The sequence below is a fragment of the Suillus clintonianus genome (genome assembly GCF_016758775.1).
Source record: "Suillus clintonianus strain FC179 chromosome Unknown DEU56scaffold_2, whole genome shotgun sequence".
Lineage (NCBI taxonomy): Eukaryota > Fungi > Basidiomycota > Agaricomycetes > Boletales > Suillaceae > Suillus > Suillus clintonianus.
The window spans coordinates 729,458-750,018 of NW_024539226.1; the positions used below are offsets into that span (position 1 = coordinate 729,458).

Genomic DNA, 20,561 nt, shown 5'->3' on the forward strand with positions numbered 1-20,561 from the left:
CTTCACCCTCCCGGAGTGTCACAGTTGTCTCAACGAAAGCCCAAACTTTGTCACGGAAATCCTCCCATAAACACACTTTTCGTGGGCAATCTCCCCAGGAGCACAGGGGATTACGATGACTATCTAGAAACTCGATTAAGAGCCTTATTTGCTCCACGTCCGGGATATAGAAGTTTATTATTCACCCGCAAGAGCGACGGGCGGATGATGTGTTTTGTCGACGTAAGATATCTTCTTCCACTCATAGCGTTTTTATTTATGGCGATATCAGTTTCAGGATGTACACCATGCCACTATGTCTCTCCATGACCTCACTGGCTCCACTCTCGGTGGGCTCATCAAAAACGGTGGTATCCGTCTGTCGTATAGTAAAACATCCATGGGTGCCCGCAGGCCATATACTGCGGGTACGGGCGCACGTGCAACTCCTCCAAGCTTCGGAGCCTAATCATAATACTTATTAGTAAATAGCATGTATGATTATGTATCTCACCATGATGGTACAATATAAACCACATACCTGATCTTCAAGTAGTCAGCTGTACCGAATTGTGTGTATCAAAAATGACTCGCCGTTCGAAATTTGCTGCCTCTCCACTTGTAAGTCCACTGAGGACAAGTAATATTGAACTGTTTGCTCAAGCGGCCCTGTAGTAGAGTCACCGAGACGACTCTGAATCATTAGCTGTGGTACGGGGTGTGATAAACGCGAGTCATATAGCATGCATGTATCTGCATCATGAAGATATCCACTGCTTACTTTACCATTCGTCCGGTGTTCTTCCGGCGATTATCTGCACGTCCGACCCCGGTCAGTTCGAAAATTTAGAGAATTGTCCAGGCGTCTTAACTACGCTGAAAACGAGAGAAGACCACCTTAATTCTCTCTCATTTGAAGGGCAAGACCTAGTACATAGGGGCCTCTGATTCAGAACCAGAAAGTCACGTGGTCTAGATCTGATCGGGGGCAAGTGCAAAGTGATCGGCTACATCCAACTTGCTTGCATGCAATCCATCCCTCTAAAACCTGCCTCAGCTTCACTGGCATCACCAAATAATGCGGACGCATTCCCAGGAATATTGAACACCAAAATAACGTTGCAAATGGACCGTCAGAGATCAGTCAAGTTCGTGATGTGAATTTGTTCAACACTCTAATTAGTATATTGAACGAGAACATTCAGAGGCAAGAAACGAGCAAGAGCTTCGTCCCCGAGCTCTTCTTCACTTTCTTCCATACATTCGGAATCTCCTGTCATCGCGCCTCCATTGAAAAAACGTGCGTACGTGACTTTCTTCGATTTGTTACCTAACTTCACCGAGAACACTAGCTAAGAGAGCAGAGACAAGGCCCTGCCCGGCATGTACAGAATTGATCCCTGTGCGTCTGCTTGCTGCTCATGCGGCTCTTGAATTGCAAAGGGTCGAAGACATCATTCGGCATATTGGTGAAGCAGAGGTCTTGGCAGAAGCTGATGACTTAGAAGAAGGGTGCGTCTGACTATGTCTGCTACTACATTGCACGAATAATTAACGTCACACATGTCAGCCCGAGCAACCGCGCCCGACGCTCTGCACTGAAGGCTCGTAAATTCTTTACGACCTCTATCCCTTCCTCGTCCACGTCTCCTTCCGCCATAGACAAGACTATTCAAATTATTACGCGTCGACGAAAAGCACGACATGTGCGCCTCAAAGAGCTTGCTAAAGAGCATGAAGCAGAGTCCTGGATCTTAGAAGTTGAGGGAGGGACGTCATGTCCTGTGTGTGCACAGGTAGTCAGAGGCGACCGGGATGTCATTGAGGCACATGTGGATGCATGTCTAGTCCATGAAAGTACTAGGTTGGAACGAGAGCGGCTACATGATGAGGAAGAGGACCTCGATATAGGTGGTGGCGGAGGTAGCGTTAGGACAAGAGTAATTAATAGTGCAAGTCTACGAGGTCAGTATGGAAGCCACGAGGCAACACAAATTACCGCTGACTCATGGACAGGCACCGGTATAGTTGATCACAGGAATCTAATGCCGGCTCAACATCGTCGTCTAACTTGTGCCGTATTTGTCTTTCACAGTATATCGAGCCAACAGTGTCCACAGGATGTTGGCACACATGTTGTCGTGAATGTTGGCTTCGTTGTCTGGGAGCAACCAAGCTCTGTCCCATGTGCCAACGAATCACTAGCGCCGCTGAGCTGAGAAGGGTGTATATGTGATGTTGCGTGTTCAATCTTGCTTTCCAGCAAACTACTGGGCGCTTGTACAGGTTTGTACAAGTTTGTACAAACTCACAGAGTCTGCAGCTAAGTCCCCTTTGCAGGTTTGTACAAGCTTGTACAAGCCTTGGGAATGGGACGAATTCTTGCAGAGCGACGGAGCGCCAGTCCATCAGGGAACTCATGAGTACTTGGTATGGTAGCCGTGGGAATTATAGGAGGAAACAATTCTGCTCCTGCTAAAGATGGCTATGTATACTGCGAGAAATTTGAGTTATCGGCACATGGCCATGGATGCGTAACAATATAAATTACCACGAGGAGTTCACGACAAGGTTGTGACATTGCACCATCGCGGCCGGCAGTGTATAATAGTATAGTAACCTCACGCTTGTCGAATAATATCACATTCCCTCATGTATGTGTTGAACTGCAAGAGTATTTAAGACTTTATCGTGGGAAGCGCGATTAGCGCTTGTAATCTAATCTAGATTTATATGAGGATTCTTGACAAGGTCGCGACTCTGCGCCATCACGACCGGCCACGTATGATAGTGTCATTAGCTCCCACTCGTTTAGAAACCTCTTATTCCCACATCTATTTTGGGTTTACAAGACTATATGACGGGGTTCAGATATTGCTTCAATTGCAATGGTATCCAATATCATACACTTATTGTTTCTAGTCCTGAAATGAGGCGCAGACCCTGCCAATCGGCAATTTGTCTAGGCTACTCAAGTAAAGGCGAGCTCATCTGACAAGTCTCTATTCTCGCTTCGCTCAGCTACGGTACATCTCAGTTCGATTGAGGCTTATGTAGTCCTCACTCTATAACCACTTCAAGGCCTCGCAATGTAAATAACAATACCTCCAGGTTGGAACATCACACCGGTAAGATTGCCAGAGGCGGTGGGGATCTCGAAGACAGAAAATACGTGTTGTACCTGTTGCGTCGTGTTTGTGACCCAGCCCGATATCCTGGTACGGCGCATAGACCTGCGCGTATCAGATAGGCAGACATGATCGAATAATTCATCAATTTAAGAGAGGGAGTGTATTGGAGACCCGTCCGGAGATGTGATTATGTAGGTTAAAGTCTATGATACGTATGAGCGCACAGTCCAAGAAGGATGTCACAAGAATGCAGTGATAATGCTGGGGACGAGCGGGAGTGTCCATATGCGACCAAGTGGTGTCCAGGGAGTGTTCAAGGCACATCGGCGCTGTTCGTGGAGTAAAGAATATAGATCACGCAACAGAAATATCGTTCCCTCTACGACTGTGACAGAATCTTGTTGATCGACTCGTTCGAAAAGTCTTTGCGGGATGTAAGATCGGCTTTGGGAAACTTGGCCATGATCGCCTCACGAGCGGTCCTATGAGGAATCAGTACTGAATGGAAAAAAAACAATGCTATGCAACATACTTTTTCGTGACTGTCATTAAATCTTGCGTGCTGCGATAGTTCCGTAGGGAATTGAAGAGATCCTATCCTCGTCGGTAGTAGGATGGGGGTTGAAACTCGGACCAACGCATGCACTCACGGACCGCCATCGAGAACATCGACAAGGGCTGTGCATCTCCTCATCGTGGGTAGCATGCCAAATCTACCTGTCTGAGAGCCTCCCGTCATCATGGGCATGTTCATCATCATGGTACGTGAATCCTGAGGCATCCCACCGTATGCACTGCCAGAGTGCTGGTACCCAGGGGCAGAGCCATAGCCACATGTCCATAGTCTGAGCCATGCACTGAACCTGCTCCACTGCTGAACGACATAAATGACATCTGCAGAACGCTGTGTGAGGGGCCAGCGCACGGATATTGCGATTCGAGTTGTTCTGGGTCATGTTAATCGCCGGTGAGTGATGGGTTGAAGCTCAGGGGAGACCCTTGACGAGAAGGAGAGAAGCGACTGGAAGGAGGCTTGGTTAAACCTATTTCATCAGAGCGATGAGATCTATCCTCCTAAGCTTCTTCTGCCTCGTAATCTGGGGCAAATTCAACTGTGTGAGCTGGCGAGTGGCAAATCAACATCGAATCAACTGACTGCCGAACTAATTCAACGGAGTCATAGACTCATCGAACCGCTCATCCTCGGTCATGACAACATTCTTGTTACCGCCGCCACCACTGACAATACGCGTGTTCCCCAGGAGAAATTGTCCATGCACCAGAAAGAGTAAATGGGTAGGAAGAAACTGCACACCGGGTATCTGTGACGGAAGTAAGTGGTAAGCATCACAACGGCTGCACATGAACTACTCACGAGAGGAGGTGGACCATCTACCAAGGTCAAGTCCCAATACACCTAGATTCACATAGACAACCGTAGCTGGCAGGATTTACAAGAAAATATTGGTCAAGGAATATGGATGCGAAGACGCAACACTCACAATAACGCCGAAAATGAAGAAACTCATCGAGAAACAGCAAAAGCCGCAAAGTTCAGGCAAAATCGCGAGCTCGCACACGTTGAGGATCGTCGAATTGCTCCACCGTCTCCGCTGTGAAAACAGAACATGCCAAGATTCAAGAGCCATGGTATGAGCGATCGCATCCAGAATGAACTTGGTCTTGAACGTGGGGAAGTGCTTCAGGAGGAGCGTCGTGAGGAAATGATCTTCACCAAGATCAATGATGCGGTTCGAGATGATGATAGGCCGGCCCTTGTCTGAGCCTCTGAGGTACGGCGAGAAACATCCAGGAAGACAAGACACTGAGCCGAAAAGACACTCGAAGGCCTTTGGCCTTTGACAAATGATGAGAGATGTATTCGATGTCAGCGTGGTGGTGGATTCGGGACTTAGCAACATGTGTGTGGTTATGCCGGAAAATGCCGGAAACGTATGTCGAAATTGGGTAGTTATCACGCGTGACATCAGTCTCGGTCACCGATTAGCGTGATAACTCAGACGAAGGGTACTGAGGACTCGGATTCATTCACTCTCAATTCAGCGTTATATACACTGCTCTAGTACTATGAATAACAACGCAAATAACGGAGTCGGCAACCAGAATGAAAATGGAAACCGAAACCACCAGGTGCGTTGAGGATTTTCTGGCATTAGATACCGACTGATATACTCTAGATCCCAGGACATCTTCTCCAACATGCTCCTCGGCCTCGAAACGTGATGTTCACGATGTCTGGAAGGCAGCAGGTAAAGTAAATAATCATTCACGAGCTACGATACTTACATCGTTGAAGGAACTAATGTATGTTACCTGGGCCGCTGCGCGAGTGCGCGTGCGCCAATACATGTACGAGCCCACCCTGCCACTCCCTCCCCATCCGCTGCCTCCGCTCTGGGAAGATGAAGTCCGCGCGATGATGACATTATGGATTGCTAGAGAACGCCGGATGTTCGAGATGGAGATGCGAGAGCTCGAGTATCTACTGGGACTCAGAGGTGCGCGATAGGTAAGCCATTTGAAATTACAAAATTCCGAACAGACTCACGAGTATTATCGGATTGCACAGATGAAGAGGGGCTCTAAGAGAATGAACTGAGAATGCGATGAAGCACAATGTACTTACTGAATGCCATACAGTTGATATCCTCGAGCGTCGGAGTAATCGAGGTTAAAGTTTGCAATGTTGGGAGCCCTGTCTCCGCTGAGTTGGGATCTGAAAGCGAAAAGGATGGGGTTGGCAAGGAGCCATTAAGCCAGCGACGTCTTTGAGTAATTAACTCGGGGACCTGTTGGAAAGGGTCAGTGTGCACTGAACGACCTTCGATGATTTCTACCCATTTGCGGCGCTGGTCGATAGCTCCAGTACCGAGCGTGTCAGGCTTCGTAAGTACGCCTAAAGAACTGTTATGCCCGCGGAATCACGCCAACAAAGGTACGCTTCTTGATTATTTCAGTCAGGTCTACGTTTTTTGTGTAAGAGCGTTTTCATCACGAGAATGATGTATGTCTCACCGTGGTCTATGCGCTTGATACCAACAATTTGGAGGTAGTGAAACGCTCAGCGAGCAAGGGCAGGCCGTCTTTCTTCAAACAGGCTCAACAGAATACCTCAATGCGAATCTGGCGAGGACATACACGAATGCCACAACCATTGTCCTGAATCTGAAGCAGCTTCATACCACCATCCTTGACAGTGACTTGGATTGAGGTAGACCCGACATCGAAGCTGTTTTCGAGTAATTCTTTTAGCACAGAAGCAGGTCTGTGTATGATCTAGAGGTAACTTTCATAAGTTTTCGCACCTGTAGTGCGACTAGCAGTTCCCAGACCTGTCCGTTTCGTCATAATCCTCAGTACCACCAGGAAGGGTATTAAGAAGCCTGATCAGGTGGGTGAATAATGCTTCGGCCCCTTTATTGAAAATCAGTGCAGAACAGAGCATAAGTGGATGGAGCTGTAGGTTGTCATCGGGCGTAAAGGGCTGTGAAACGTCGAGCATGACACGTCCACATGACCCGACGTCGTCCTTTTGGACATCCGGATCGGGCTCAAGAAGTGAGTCAATCCCAATGTTGGTGCGCGGTAGGCGGGAGCAAAGAGACCTTCAGCTCGAGACCAGAAGGTCTTCACCGCGCAATTCCGCTGGACATGACGCTGGTAGGAGCAGATGCTCATATAGTACACGGGCCAGATGGCCTTCAACGTCAATTCCGGTATGAGGGAGCGAAGAGATCTTCAAGCTCGGGACCAGATGGCCTTCACCGGACGATGTCACACATGAAATCAACAAGAAATCAGCGAGAGCAGGTTCATGAATATCGCGGCTAGATATCAAGTTGTCAGTGTGACAGTTGTGTGGCAAGTGCTCCCAAGACTCACATGCCGTTTCAGCGTCTATATTCAGTGAAATTGTTGTGCAGGTCAGCATTTGCTCGTCGACATTCGGCGACAGCGCGGACGGGGGACAATTCCTCCTCACCCAGAATCCTCTGCAGAGTAGCCCGATGTCGTCGTGTGGTTCTGACTCTGACTCGTTATCGCTGCCTGTGCGGAAAATCCCAAGTTCAGTACGTAGTCATTGTTGATTGCAACATCTAAACTTACTCAGCGCTATCGAAACCTAACCTAACGAGGGGTTTCGTGATGTGCGCGAATTTTTGGCGCAGCACTCTGCATTCTGAATTTCTGGGAAGGGTGTGATCTTCGCGGCTTGGTGAGCAATTCTTGCAGATTAGACTGGGAGCCGCATGTCACACCAGTAGATGGCCTGTCCACCACAGTGACCAGAGATCTTTTCAAAGAAGTCCACAACGGGCTACCAGAATATCATCACCATCGGTGGACCACCACAGGGTGATAGAAGCTGGTGCATCTAACAAGCAAGCCAAGAACTGTCACCGGTCTGAAATGAACCGTATCTGTGCATGAATAATCTTGCAAGTGACCCTGTCGCAATCATGTAAGTCCATCTCAGAACAGAATGGAGAACTAACAAACCGTCTTCAACCACAAGTGACAGGTCTTGTTGGGCTTCAATCATAGTCGATTGAGACGATCGATAAGCACAGGAATGGTACAAATACAAACAAACAAACTCGGAAAGTGTGTACATAGTCAGGACTCAGCAGAAACCGTGACCTTGCTTGTAGTAAGGCACTAGTACTGGCGCCAGGCAATCATCAAGTCCATGACTTGGTTGGGCAGCTTGTGAAAGATCCTGACAAACCTGGGACAATCGACAAGATCAATGTAGTGGCTTATCTAAGGAAACCCACTAATCGTGCGAGTTGGGGAAGCTCACTCGATTAATAAGACCCAAATCACATAATTAGGCTCAAACGACTAGCTTTGCATTGGGTCAAGGCTGCGGGAATAAAGCCATCTGGCCCTGCGGAAGCCTCTGCTCCCGGACCACATTATCCAGCATATGCACACGGTATTGAGAGGCCTTCTGGCCCCAGGCTGGATTGTCACTGGGATAACAGCCGTCCCCTGCAAGATTTTTTGGCATTCATTTTATCATGATCGAGGATGTGTCACTCAAACTACTAGTGGCTATGGCATGAAGGTCGCCGTTGAACATCATTCGAGCGTACCTTAACCTCCGAGAAAAAAATGAACTATGTTAATCGATGAATTCAAAAAGATAGGAGGTCATCATCATCGTCCTCATCACCATTCACCACATCTGAGCCATCCAAGTCATCGATCTCCGAATCATCCTCGTCTTCAAGTTCCAGTTCCTCATCACTAAACCCTTCACCTCCCGCCTCTTCATCACCGTCATTGTTCTCTTCATAAGCCGCGTCCGCCTCATTATCATTGTTTATGATGTCCATGGCGTTGCCTCGTGGCATTGATTCAGAGACGAGACAATCTCTGGTTATCTTCCGCAGTGTTACCGGATGTCCAACACCAAAGGGGGTATAGCGTATGAACATATCCCGATCGACGAATCTGGTCCAAAGGTTAATGAATGAGATCCCTAAGAATAAATATTTGTACTCGCATGCCAACATAATATGCTTCCCAATCGTCTAACTCTCCTCCAGGACGCGCCAATGATTTTCCAAGACGAAGGGAGCTTACACCACGTCCCAAAGCAAAGGCTGGAATTAGATGTGCTCCTCGGATCACTTGCCCTGGATCAAGAAATCCGAATGCGTCTGTATCCGACTCCTCCACAAAGGCAACCTTGGGAAGATGAGCATGTTTCATGCCGGATTTATTGTTCCGCAATGGGGCCAACCATCTAACATAGAGAACCTCGAGGCGCTGCTTCGCTGGTTGACCCCCACTGTTCAGCCATGTTTCCATATGATAGATCCCCAGAACGCGGGCATACCAGTACGGGTGTTTAGGTGTCGCCTCCCCTGAAAGCACCATGATGTCGGCGTGTGTTCCAGGGTTGATGGTATCGTACTCGCGCCTCATATCATATGTGGTATAATATACTCGCATGGTGCGGACAGAGTATATCATATCATTAGGAATGATAACCAAGTGACGCTCTTCATCCGTGAACGTATGGTCACAGTAGCTGATATCTAAGTTCCGCAGCCTATAAAGGATGTGGTCCTTCAGTTTGGGGATGAATTTCTGATAACTCCCATGAGTAAAATGTGTTAAGAACGAAATGCTAAATCTACCTTGAGAGCTGGATCGTTATCACTTTCTCGAAGCAATCGGAATATAGAGATGGGATCGCTCTGATTTATCGCGATATCGTAACGCTTTCCGGGGGAAGGGGCTTCAACTGGTGATTGGCTAGTGGCGGAGGATGTACCCCCTTCTGCAACCCGCTTAAGCATGCGGCGCCTGCGCTCATGTTTGGCTAATTGCGCTGGAGGATTGGTCTTGTTGGTCAGCGGATAGAACGCCTTCAGAGCTCGGTGTGCAAGCTCTCCCTGGCCAAGAACTTCAGATGCGTACTAGTGGGAATGCAGCTGATACGCACGATTTGCGTAGTGAAAGAATCAGTAGTCCCGAAGAACCTGATAGTCCTCACATAATCTCCCATAGCGTGGAATTTATAGGTGTTTAAATTGAACTTCTTTACTCTGGCCCCAGTCGACTCTAGAGTAGCATTGTGGGTCTCGGCTCGCTGAGCGATCCGTCTTTGGCGAGCCGCTTTTTCCTTTGGTAACTCTACGGTGGTGAAGGCAGCGCATGTATGGGCTCGAAATTTCCGCAACATCTGGGAGAGTTTTTTAAATGTTTCTTCAAGAAAATCCAACGTAGAGTCGGAGTGGATCCTGAGCTTAGCGAGTGCATGCCACTGCGCAAATCGGTATAGCAGAGACCGCACCGCCCCATCATGGTCAGCGGGGAACAGCCCTTCAAATACCGGAATAGCACACTGGAGGGTATGTTGGTGAGCCTAGTGTGAAAAGATATATAAATACCAAAAACCTGTAATATGTCTTCAAAGTCACGAGCTGCCAATCTTTTCATCTCGGAGGTATTGTTCGTAAACTTTCGAATTGTGCCCTTACCAAATGTCGGCACCTGGCGAAATCTAAGGTAGAATTTGAAAGTCGGTAACACATTAGCAGATAATGGTGCTTCATACAAAATCTACGCACCTTCTGTCGAGGATCGCAATGGCCTCAGTACCACCAGGAAGTGCATTAAGAAGCCTGATCAGGTGGGTGAATAATGCTTTCCAGGTTCCCAATTCGCATTCATGCATGAGGTCGACGACAAGCATGCGGAATGGGTCAAGGCCGAATGGACCAAGCTGTTTGACGAACTGATTCTGCGAGTGCAGGTTTGAGTTTATTAAAGCGAACATGAAACTGATTTTGCCCTTACCAGGGTAGGCACCCATGAGCCTTCTCCGAGGGTGTCTTCGACCTTTGAACCATCAACAGTATTTCCCCGTGTATAAATAAATTCGCGAGCCTCCACAATTTTCGCCATAGCATACACCCGCAAGTTAGTGATACGGCTTCTCATGTCCTTCACGAGACCAAGACAATTGAACAAGGCTTTCGGTGTGAGGCAGCGAGGGCATGCACACAAGCCCATATCCTTGATAGTCGCAATCAAAACCCTAGAGATATAATTGTTAAGCCGTCCAACAATTTTAATCGAGGCAATGAAAAATGTACTTCTCAGGATAATCCGCTGAATATGTAAAGATTCGAGGAAATACTCTCCGCATTACTCCATCGGCACATTTCACAACAATACCATGTCGATATGCGTAAATGAACTCTTCATCCAGCAAGATTTCCCAGCAGGCATGGAACAATTCTCTGCGGCAGTGCGTAAAAAGAGAGGCCATGCCAGTTTTTGATATTCGAGGTAGGCGACTCAGAACATCTTTAATACTATCAGGAATCTGAAATGGCAGTCGGCATCAACCGCCTTGGAAAAAATGCAATCAGGAGGGCTTACTGAGGGTAGAAATCCTATTAGGTGACACGATCCCGATGTAGGTGACGAACGTACATATTTTGACAGATTTCCGAAGTAGACATACAGGGGCCAAGCCTTCGCAGTTCCAAAGTTCGCCAGGTGAGTGGCGTCAGAAAAGAACATCAATCCGGCAATGACACGTTCCAATGAACATCCAAACTCCTTTGGTAGCCTGTGGATGCTGTCTTGAGCTTCCAGCCAGGCATCAGATGTGTATAATTCATCATATATTCGCTCTTGGCGATCATCTAGAGGATCCTTCCATATATGTTTGAAAGGAAAGAGATGAAAGGCCCCTGCTTGAATGTCTGCGAACGCCGCGCGTATAACTTCCACCAGAGGTCGGTAATGGAATCCGGAAATGGTGTAAGGCGTAGGCGCCTCCTTGGACTTAGTTGGGACGTCAATGGTGACGTTAGTCTCGACCCAGTCATCTGGAAAGGTAATTCCCTTCCCGCTCTCATGATTGTCCAGTTGTCGCAAGCTCTGCCTCACTGAGAACCCACGAAGGTTCTCGCGGTCAAAATCCTCTGCAAGCATCACATTTTCGACGAGGTCTGCGACCTTAGATTCTGATATCCGAGCACTACCAGAATTCATCCAGTCCAGAAGTCGGTAGATAGTCATATTAGGAAAGGGGTAGGGTGGCCCAAGGAGCTTCGGTAGAGAATCAATTCCTTGAGCAATTGCTGGACACGTTCTCGCAAGTAGCGAGGATGGAATAAATTTATTTGGCTCGAAGGAAGGACGACGAGGGTACAGTCTGCAGAGGCCAAACGAGTTGAAGGTTGTCTGAAGTGAGTCTCTTAGCGTTAGCAGAACGCGTCGGATTTTGGATCCTGCTGGGGGGACCGAATTTCGAGTCGACGGATCCAGAGCATCAGCGCCATCGGAGTAGTCAAAACCCTCCTGTGAGGGTTCGATGTCATCGAAAGGTCGTGGAATTCGTCTTATAGGTTGTGTCAGTTCCTCTGAAAGAGCGATCAGAAAACCGAGAGTAGTTTCAGTGATCAGATACGAACGGAAGTCAAAATCGACCTTGCGATTAATCTCCATATCCATATCTACATCAACATCGGTTTGTAGTCCTTCCAGATCATCATGATGGGAGTTTTGCGAGTCAACGAGCTCGGATGTATTAAATAAAACGCGAGCTGTAGATCCCAGTGGCCTTGATGTTACTAGCGATCGGCGAGGGGCAATTGGTCTCGGACGGCCGATTCTCTAGATTTCAAGTTGGCGTAAGTTAAGGATAACTTGAACAGCTAGGAGGACCATTCACATGTGAAACCGCATTCACAGGCAGGTTGGAGGCCAAGTTTGCAGAAACTGCCTTTTTTGCGCGTTCGTGTCTCTTCTGACTTGCAAGAACGCTAGACTTCTTATAAAAATAGCAACTAGCGCGATGTCTGCTGAGTCCTCGGGTGTCTGTCGTCCTCTCCCATGAGCAACCCACAGCACCACAAGACATCATCAGTAGTAATAGAAACAAGAGAGCAATCCGAAGAGGTGGAAATAGTGCGAGCCTTCGGAGGCGCATGGCACTTGGAGTTGCTAGCGAAATGCAGTTTCAAACTCCTAGTCGGCTGTTTGAATATTTGAGCTTTTTAGTGATAGGTAGAGAACAGAGCGACTACTATACCAGGAGTTGCACTGTGGTGGATGTATAGTTATATTCTGATATGGCGGGCGGTAGTGCGCCATTCCCACTTTCCCGGTAATCCCCGGCGAAAGTCGCTAACATGGTCCAACAGTTATTACCTCCAGCTAAAAGTGGCTGCGGATCGAGGCGGCAGAATATCGCGAAGAACCGCTGAGCCCAGCCAACGTAATTCGGCTTCAGATTTCTAGTACATAGGCGGTCCGTTGAGAGAAGACTTTTAATTTAACGATCGCTCCGCAGCAACCAGAGCTGGAGACGGTGTTTGATTGGCGGAAGAGGTGGAAAATAACCCAAAATAATGACGGCCGAGAACAAGCTTCCCGATATACCAGTCAAGGAGCATTTGACGTCTACAGCACCGCACATTGGAACTGTTCAACTTGAATGCACCAGGAGGCAATTGATTCTGCAGAGTTCGACGTCATCCCTTACTGCATAGACAACCATCAACATAAACACTCACTCGATAAACTGCATGTACAGTCGCGGGAGGAGCCACCTCAGGCTGATATCAATAGCAACCGACGGCTCTTCAAGTTACTCGTCTACGAAACTAGGGTAATGACTTCCTGCTTGGGCAGAAATCAACGCACTGAGCTCAACTGATCTGATCAGGTCCACTGGAATCGAGAACGTGAGCAAACACAGCGAGAAGCTATTGGGAATTCGTGCGGAATATATGGAAAATGGCACGGTGAAATGCGTGGTTCTCAATGTAGTCGGTCTTGAGCGGGAGGCTGCCGATCAACACAGGAAGGGCCTGGCCCAAAGGGATGGCAGCGGTGTTGCGACTGATGAGACGGGCAACGGCGCGAGCGGCATTGTCTTTGCATCGCTGAAGGATCACTGGCAGCTGGCGAGACGTCAAACAGCAAGTGGAGGGAGCTGAGGACATGCATATACTGCGGCGATAGGTTGATTTCAGAGGGTCCAACCAAAAGACCAATGTCAAAGTATGTACTGCTCTGGGTTCTGGGTCGCTGAGCGCGCGGTAGAACGGTGTCGATAGTAAAACTGTGCCAGTAACATCAGTCTCATCACCAAGATGAGGAATTAAGGAGATGGGAATCTTACAATCAGTCACGAAGCAACGAAGCACAGCACATTCTAAGTGGACGCGGTGAAGCGTGAACACCATCTCGTGATACGTGATCGGAGGCGCGTCCTGCAACCAAGCCAAACACATCGTGCTGAGCTCTGCTGCGAGAGGAAACGCCCAATGATGGGTGCAGATGACGACGTTGCATCATATGCATGGGCCTATTCCTCCGAGAGAGGGCGGCCAAGAATGCTGGTTGACTGCGAGTGATGAACGAGTACTGGCTAGAAGACCTCGTCGACGGACTGCAAATAATGCATCAGAAAAAAATGACACCGCACGCTGAAAAAGTAGCACCTTGGGAAAGGACAAACCCGCTCCAGTAAACACAGTCTCAGCAGTGATGGACGGAATGTTGAGCAGACCGGCGCATTAACTCGCTACGGCCCTCTATGGCCACACTAAGCGCAAGCATTGCACCACGGCGATTGTGTGCGTCAGGAAAAGAGAAGTAATGTGAGATAAGTGTTCGGAGAGCAGGGAAGACTTGAACGGGGGCAAGTGAGTCAATCCCAATGTTGGTGCGCGGTAGGCGGGAGCAAAGAGACCTTCAGCTCGAGACCAGAAGGTCTTCACCGCGCAATTCCGCTGGACATGACGCTGGTAGGAGCAGATGCTCATATAGTACACGGGCCAGATGGCCTTCAACGTCAATTCCGGTATGAGGGAGCGAAGAGATCTTCAAGCTCGGGACCAGATGGCCTTCACCGGACGATGTCACACATGAAATCAACAAGAAATCAGCGAGAGCAGGTTCATGAATATCGCGGCTAGATATCAAGTTGTCAGTGTGACAGTTGTGTGGCAAGTGCTCCCAAGACTCACATGCCGTTTCAGCGTCTATATTCAGTGAAATTGTTGCGCAGGTCAGCATTTGCTCGTCGACATTCGGCGACAGCGCGGACGGGGGACAATTCCTCCTCACCCAGAATCCTCTGCAGAGTAGCCCGATGTCGTCGTGTGGTTCTGACTCTGACTCGTTATCGCTGCCTGTGTGGAAAATCCCAAGTTCGGTATGTAGTCATTGTTGATTGCAACATCTAAACTTACTCAGCGCTATCGAAACCTAACTTAACGAGGGGTTTCGTGATGTGCACGAATTGTTGGCGCAGCACTCTGCATTCTGAATTTCTGGGAAGGGTGTGATCTTCGCGTCCAAGTCGTCGTTTACTAATTTACAATTCCCGGGTCGGCGATGATCGATCAACGTTCAACGTTCGATCAACTTTCAACGGAACCTTCCGCAGTGCCTGCGTGAGAAAAGCTAAACCTTCTATTACATGTTGATAACACGTCAAGACATTACATAGCAAACTCTCCACTCTACCGTGACTCGTCCGCGTCATGCCCGAACTCAAGACGAGTAGCTCTTCCAAGGAGTCGACAAGCAGCGATGTTTTGATAGATACCAACCAGGCTCGGTCTGTTTATTCAACTTTTCGCTGCCTCAAGGTTTACAATATCCACCCTCTAGACAAACCACTCCACCATTCACACCTCCGACATCACTTGCGCCTAGCAGCTCTCCTATGAAAAGTGACTTGGATACGGAGACCAATCCTGCAATTGGTAGTTCTGGAGTGAAGCGCTCCCGCTATCATTATACCGTATATCAATGTGACGATGAGCTCGACTTGCCCTCAAAGAGAGCGAGAACCTTGAAGACAACCGTATGTCACACAATCACAACCTCGATGATACACTCAAGATTGATATTTAAAAGTGGTGCTCCCCCTGCGCTCCAGGGTCGGAGACCTCCAATTATCTCAATGAGCGCATGCTGGAGCTCTCGCGTGTTACGCGCCGCGCTATAGCCACCCGTCTCCGCTACCAACGCCTACGTGCCCACGAGCTAGACCTAATGAAGTCTATCCACGAAGATGAAACCGAGCTGACGCAAACAGAATTGAAAACAGTGGATCACCAAATCGGATCAATCCGAAACATGCTTCGCGAGGGGGGAGTGGTGGCAATAGGAGATGATGGGCACGGGTTCGATCCTGGTGACCATGAACCTAGGCGTGCCAGTGGTTCCTCCGACAACGAATCTGTACACATGATTGAATCTGGGAGCTGTTCGGAGTTGGACGGCGAGTAATTCTAGTTGGTTTCACCTATCTGTAGTATGTAACATATGAACTTTGTACCTTGCGAAGCAAAAATGCCAGCAGCTTTACCTGGTGTTACTCAATCGCCGCTCCGCCATCATGATCACGCATCCAAGAACATGGTAAGTTCATCATGCTTCCCCTATGAACCCTTCTGGTAGTCGAACTTACAATACTGTTGATACTGGACACTTCTGATTCAATTTATTTTTCCATTATCAGAAAATCACATAACTCTCCATATATAACAGATATCATCTCTGTCTACGACCGTGGTATTACCCTCGTCACTAGTACGCAGTTGAAATAATGAGCAGCCGACAACGGACAACAGAACGGGATGCTGCGCAACGCCTGCATCCATATCGCGACTTGCGGCCTGCCATGTCAACTACCCCCCATACTTCCTTGATGATGTCACCGGAAGACCTGGAAAGCGCTATCTGTCAGTCCGACACCACTACAATTTCAAGGCGAACTCACCCTCCAAAACTATCCGACTATTCGCAAGAAGATATTGAGGTAATTGAGTACGCGCGGAGGCAAGTGGTCATGGACATGATCATAACCTATGGTTGGATCAAAAACACTACGAAGATTCAGAAGCAAGGATCGCACCGCTACGCCAGAGAAGTTGTGAACGCGGTCAAGGCATCACTTGACCGCCCGGGTACGTGCTGTGTACTAGGTAGTGCCGCAGGAACTGACCCCCCGATCAGGGCTAGACCCGACGTCTGCCGTTACGACCCTAGTAATGGCCGGTCTCATTAATAGTCGCTCAAGACTCGTTGAAAACGCCGAAAAGGAATCCTTACCGTTTTATCTCGACGACCTCGAGCCGGCAGACAAATCATTGTCTGCCGAGGATCGCAAAAAATATATGGCGGCGCGTAAACAGATTATCTATAACGCGGACGAGACACATTCCTATTTTTTACACGCCCGCAAAGATGGCCAAGTCGTTCTTTTTGCTCATGATGGCGTGCAAGCCGTGCACATCAAACAGTGGTTTCTTGATGAGCAATCACCCCTTTATGACGAGTCATTGAGGGCGGTGCTCACGACAACCACCATACCTATGCTGTCAATGTCGGCAGTTGGGGTAAGGGGCTTGTCATGTTGTCGTTTGCACGTGCTGACGACTTTTAGGTTATGGGTGCCATTGATCGGCATGTCGAAGGACGCCTTTCGAAGTCCGGGCTGGGGAAGGTCCTCCGGTTTACCGGTCATGTGTATGCCGAGAAGCAACAAACGCTAAGTGAATCAATGAAAGCCTGCTTCAATATGGACATTCATCGAGAGGGAATGAAAACATATCTTCAACACTTACATGACAAGGGAATGTGAGTGGTCTCAACAGTTTGATGGGTCCTACGCTCATGTGTTTGCAGGAGAGCCCTAAATGACAAATTGGGTCTTACACCACCCACTTTGATCTATATTCCCACGTCACTGGAAGAACTAACCCTACCACCCGAGCAAGGAAACCCCACCACGTTCCATGATACCGTCTCTGACGAGTCAGCACTTGCGCTCAACTCCAACGCACCCTCATATGATCAGTCGGAATTTAATTTGGACAACCTCTTCGGGGATTCGATGTATGACTCGTTACAAAGTACCCAGTGGAGTGCGCCATCCTCTTGAGGTGAGCTAAGTTATCAATCTCGTCTACATAAAACTTAATTCCCAGTTCACAGCCCATGATGCTTTTCCTACTATGCCAAATTATGTTTGTCCACATGCTCTTGGCTCTTACTTGTACTATTATCTACAATGGGTTGTTCCGTCTGTGTTATATTCACTCAATGCCTCAAGCTTTACGATGTCTGTAATACTTAAAATTTGATCAATTGCTCGATCTCGTGCTCGACGGCTCCCCAACAAAACAAAGGATACGCGTAGGGAAAAGGGGGCTGGACAACTCAAGACCTGAAGGTCTTCACCGCGCAATTCCGCTGGACATGACGCTGGTAGGAGCAGATGCTCATGTAGTACACGGGCCAGATGGCCTTCAACGTCAATTCCGGTATGAGGGAGCGAAGAGATCTTCAAGCTCAGGACCAGATGGCCCTTACCGGACAATGCCAGTCATGAGATTGGGCCAGATGGCCTTGCATCAATTTCGGAGCGAAGAGATCTTCAAGATCGGACCAGATGGTCTTTACCGGACAATGCCAGTCATGAAATCAGTGGGAGCAGAAGTTCCCGTAGGGCCAGATTGGCCTCAATGATCCCGATGGCATCTGACGAAGCAGAATGGTGATCAGAAGCTTTAAGGCAGCAGCATCTACCCAACGACAGTCAGGTAGATCGAATGTCTAATGACATTCCCCCATTATGACGTAGTGTGCTAATCATGCAGGTGAGTAAATGCAAATATCGATTAAATGCAACACTTACAAGGCTGTTCAACTTGAACGCCCTCGTCAAAGCTCCGACATCAACATAAAGAGCTACTCGTCTTGAGTTCGGGCATGACGCGGACGAGTCACGGTAGAGTGGAGAGTTTGCTATGTAATGTCTTGACGTGTTATCAACATGTAATAGAAGGTTTAGCTTTTCTCACGCAGGCACTGCGGAAGGTTCCGTTGAAAGTTGATCGAACGTTGAACGTTGATCGATCATCGCCGACCCGGGAATTGTAAATTAGTAAACGACGACTTGGACGCGAAGATCACACCCTTCCCAGAAATTCAGAATGCAGAGTGCTGCGCCAACAATTCGTGCACATCACGAAACCCCTCGTTAAGTTAGGTTTCGATAGCGCTGAGTAAGTTTAGATGTTGCAATCAACAATGACTACATACCGAACTTGGGATTTTCCACACAGGCAGCGATAACGAGTCAGAGTCAGAACCACACGACGACATCGGGCTACTCTGCAGAGGATTCTGGGTGAGGAGGAATTGTCCCCCGTCCGCGCTGTCGCCGAATGTCGACGAGCAAATGCTGACCTGCGCAACAATTTCACTGAATATAGACGCTGAAACGGCATGTGAGTCTTGGGAGCACTTGCCACACAACTGTCACACTGACAACTTGATATCTAGCCGCGATATTCATGAACCTGCTCTCGCTGATTTCTTGTTGATTTCATGTGTGACATCGTCCGGTGAAGGCCATCTGGTCCCGAGCTTGAAGATCTCTTCGCTCCCTCATACCGGAATTGACGTTGAAGGCCATCTGGCCCGTGTACTATATGAGCATCTGCTCCTACCAGCGTCATGTCCAGCGGAATTGCGCGGTGAAGACCTTCTGGTCTCGAGCTGAAGGTCTCTTTGCTCCCGCCTACCGCGCACCAACATTGGGATTGACTCACTTGCCCCCGTTCAAGTCTTCCCTGCTCTCCGAACACTTATCTCACATTACTTCTCTTTTCCTGACGCACACAATCGCCGTGGTGCAATGCTTGCGCTTAGTGTGGCCATAGAGGGCCGTAGCGAGTTAATGCGCCGGTCTGCTCAACATTCCGTCCATCACTGCTGAGACTGTGTTTACTGGAGCGGGTTTGTCCTTTCCCAAGGTGCTACTTTTTCAGCGTGCGGTGTCATTTTTTTCTGATGCATTATTTGCAGTCCGTCGACGAGGTCTTCTAGCCAGTACTCGTTCATCACTCGCAGTCAACCAGCATTCTTGGCCGCCCTCTCTCGGAGGAATAGGCCCATGCATATGATGCAACGTCGTCATCTGCACCCATCATTGGGCGTTTCCTCTCGCAGCAGAGCTCAGCACGATGTGTTTGGCTTGGTTGCAGGACGCGCCTCCGATCACGTATCACGAGATGGTGTTCACGCTTCACCGCGTCCACTTAGAATGTGCTGTGCTTCGTTGCTTCGTGACTGATTGTAAGATTCCCATCTCCTTAATTCCTCATCTTGGTGATGAGACTGATGTTACTGGCACAGTTTTACTATCGACACCGTTCTACCGCGCGCTCAGCGACCCAGAACCCAGAGCAGTACATACTTTGACATTGGTCTTTTGGTTGGACCCTCTGAAATCAACCTATCGCCGCAGTATATGCATGTCCTCAGCTCCCTCCACTTGCTGTTTGACGTCTCGCCAGCTGCCAGTGATCCTTCAGCGATGCAAAGACAATGCCGCTCGCGCCGTTGCCCGTCTCATCAGTCGCAACACCGCTGCCATCCCTTTGGGCCAGGCCCTTCCTGTGTTGATCGGCAGCCTCCCGCTCAAGACCGACTACATTGAGAACCACGCATTTCACCGTGCCATTTTCCATATATTCCGCACGAATTCCCAATAGCTTCTCGCTGTGTTTGCTCACGTTCTCGATTCCAGTGGACCTGATCAGATCAGTTGAGCTCAGTGCGTTGATTTCTGCCCAAGCAGGAAGTCATTACCCTAGTTTCGTAGACGAGTAACTTGAAGAGCCGTCGGTTGCTATTGATATCAGCCTGAGGTGGCTCCTCCCGCGACTGTACATGCAGTTTATCGAGTGAGTGTTTATGTTGATGGTTGTCTATGCAGTAAGGGATGACGTCGAACTCTGCAGAATCAATTGCCTCCTGGTGCATTCAAGTTGAACAGTTCCAATGTGCGGTGCTGTAGACGTCAAATGCTCCTTGACTGGTATATCGGGAAGCTTGTTCTCGGCCGTCATTATTTTGGGT

General features: G+C 48.7%; 6 protein-coding genes across 6 annotated transcripts; 4 read left to right on the plus strand and 2 right to left on the minus strand.

Annotated features, from left to right (window-relative positions):
- Positions 1 to 976: 976 nt before the first annotated feature.
- Positions 977 to 2,418, plus strand: DEU56DRAFT_897322 (uncharacterized protein; the record flags this gene model as incomplete). The annotated part of the gene is made up of 6 exons (XM_041356441.1): positions 977 to 1,127; positions 1,185 to 1,279; positions 1,332 to 1,491; positions 1,550 to 1,944; positions 2,243 to 2,265; positions 2,320 to 2,418. The coding sequence occupies exons 1-6, from the start codon at positions 1,006 to 1,008 to the stop codon at positions 2,416 to 2,418; spliced, it is 894 nt and encodes a 297-aa protein (XP_041215293.1). The 5' UTR covers positions 977 to 1,005.
- Positions 2,419 to 3,489: 1,071 nt separating this feature from the next.
- On the minus strand, positions 3,490 to 5,032 carry DEU56DRAFT_937385 (chitin synthase-domain-containing protein; the record flags this gene model as incomplete). Its single annotated transcript, XM_041358829.1, has 6 exons — positions 3,490 to 3,592; positions 3,643 to 3,672; positions 3,761 to 4,057; positions 4,305 to 4,432; positions 4,486 to 4,527; positions 4,613 to 5,032. 6 exons carry the CDS (start codon positions 5,030 to 5,032, stop codon positions 3,490 to 3,492), a joined length of 1,020 nt encoding a protein of 339 aa, XP_041215294.1.
- A 166-nt stretch (positions 5,033 to 5,198) lies between these two features.
- DEU56DRAFT_906484 (uncharacterized protein) lies at positions 5,199 to 5,717 on the plus strand (the record flags this gene model as incomplete). Its single annotated transcript, XM_041356827.1, has 4 exons — positions 5,199 to 5,261; positions 5,309 to 5,380; positions 5,428 to 5,629; positions 5,701 to 5,717. 4 exons carry the CDS (start codon positions 5,199 to 5,201, stop codon positions 5,715 to 5,717), a joined length of 354 nt encoding a protein of 117 aa, XP_041215295.1.
- Positions 5,718 to 6,230: 513 nt separating this feature from the next.
- Positions 6,231 to 6,407, minus strand: DEU56DRAFT_723291 (uncharacterized protein; the record flags this gene model as incomplete). The annotated part of the gene is made up of 1 exon (XM_041347764.1): positions 6,231 to 6,407. A coding segment is annotated over one exon (177 nt), but the record flags the coding sequence as incomplete, so codon positions are not given.
- A 6,697-nt stretch (positions 6,408 to 13,104) lies between these two features.
- Positions 13,105 to 13,609, plus strand: DEU56DRAFT_750863 (uncharacterized protein; the record flags this gene model as incomplete). The annotated part of the gene is made up of 2 exons (XM_041349551.1): positions 13,105 to 13,256; positions 13,336 to 13,609. 2 exons carry the CDS (start codon positions 13,105 to 13,107, stop codon positions 13,607 to 13,609), a joined length of 426 nt encoding a protein of 141 aa, XP_041215297.1.
- A 1,554-nt stretch (positions 13,610 to 15,163) lies between these two features.
- Positions 15,164 to 18,161, plus strand: DEU56DRAFT_750864 (uncharacterized protein; the record flags this gene model as incomplete). The annotated part of the gene is made up of 11 exons (XM_041349552.1): positions 15,164 to 15,240; positions 15,294 to 15,489; positions 15,543 to 15,894; positions 15,976 to 16,049; positions 16,179 to 16,220; positions 16,245 to 16,372; positions 16,401 to 16,597; positions 16,647 to 17,029; positions 17,077 to 17,270; positions 17,319 to 17,557; positions 17,833 to 18,161. The coding sequence occupies 11 exons, from the start codon at positions 15,164 to 15,166 to the stop codon at positions 18,159 to 18,161; spliced, it is 2,211 nt and encodes a 736-aa protein (XP_041215298.1).
- Between the last annotated feature and the right edge of the window lie 2,400 nt (positions 18,162 to 20,561).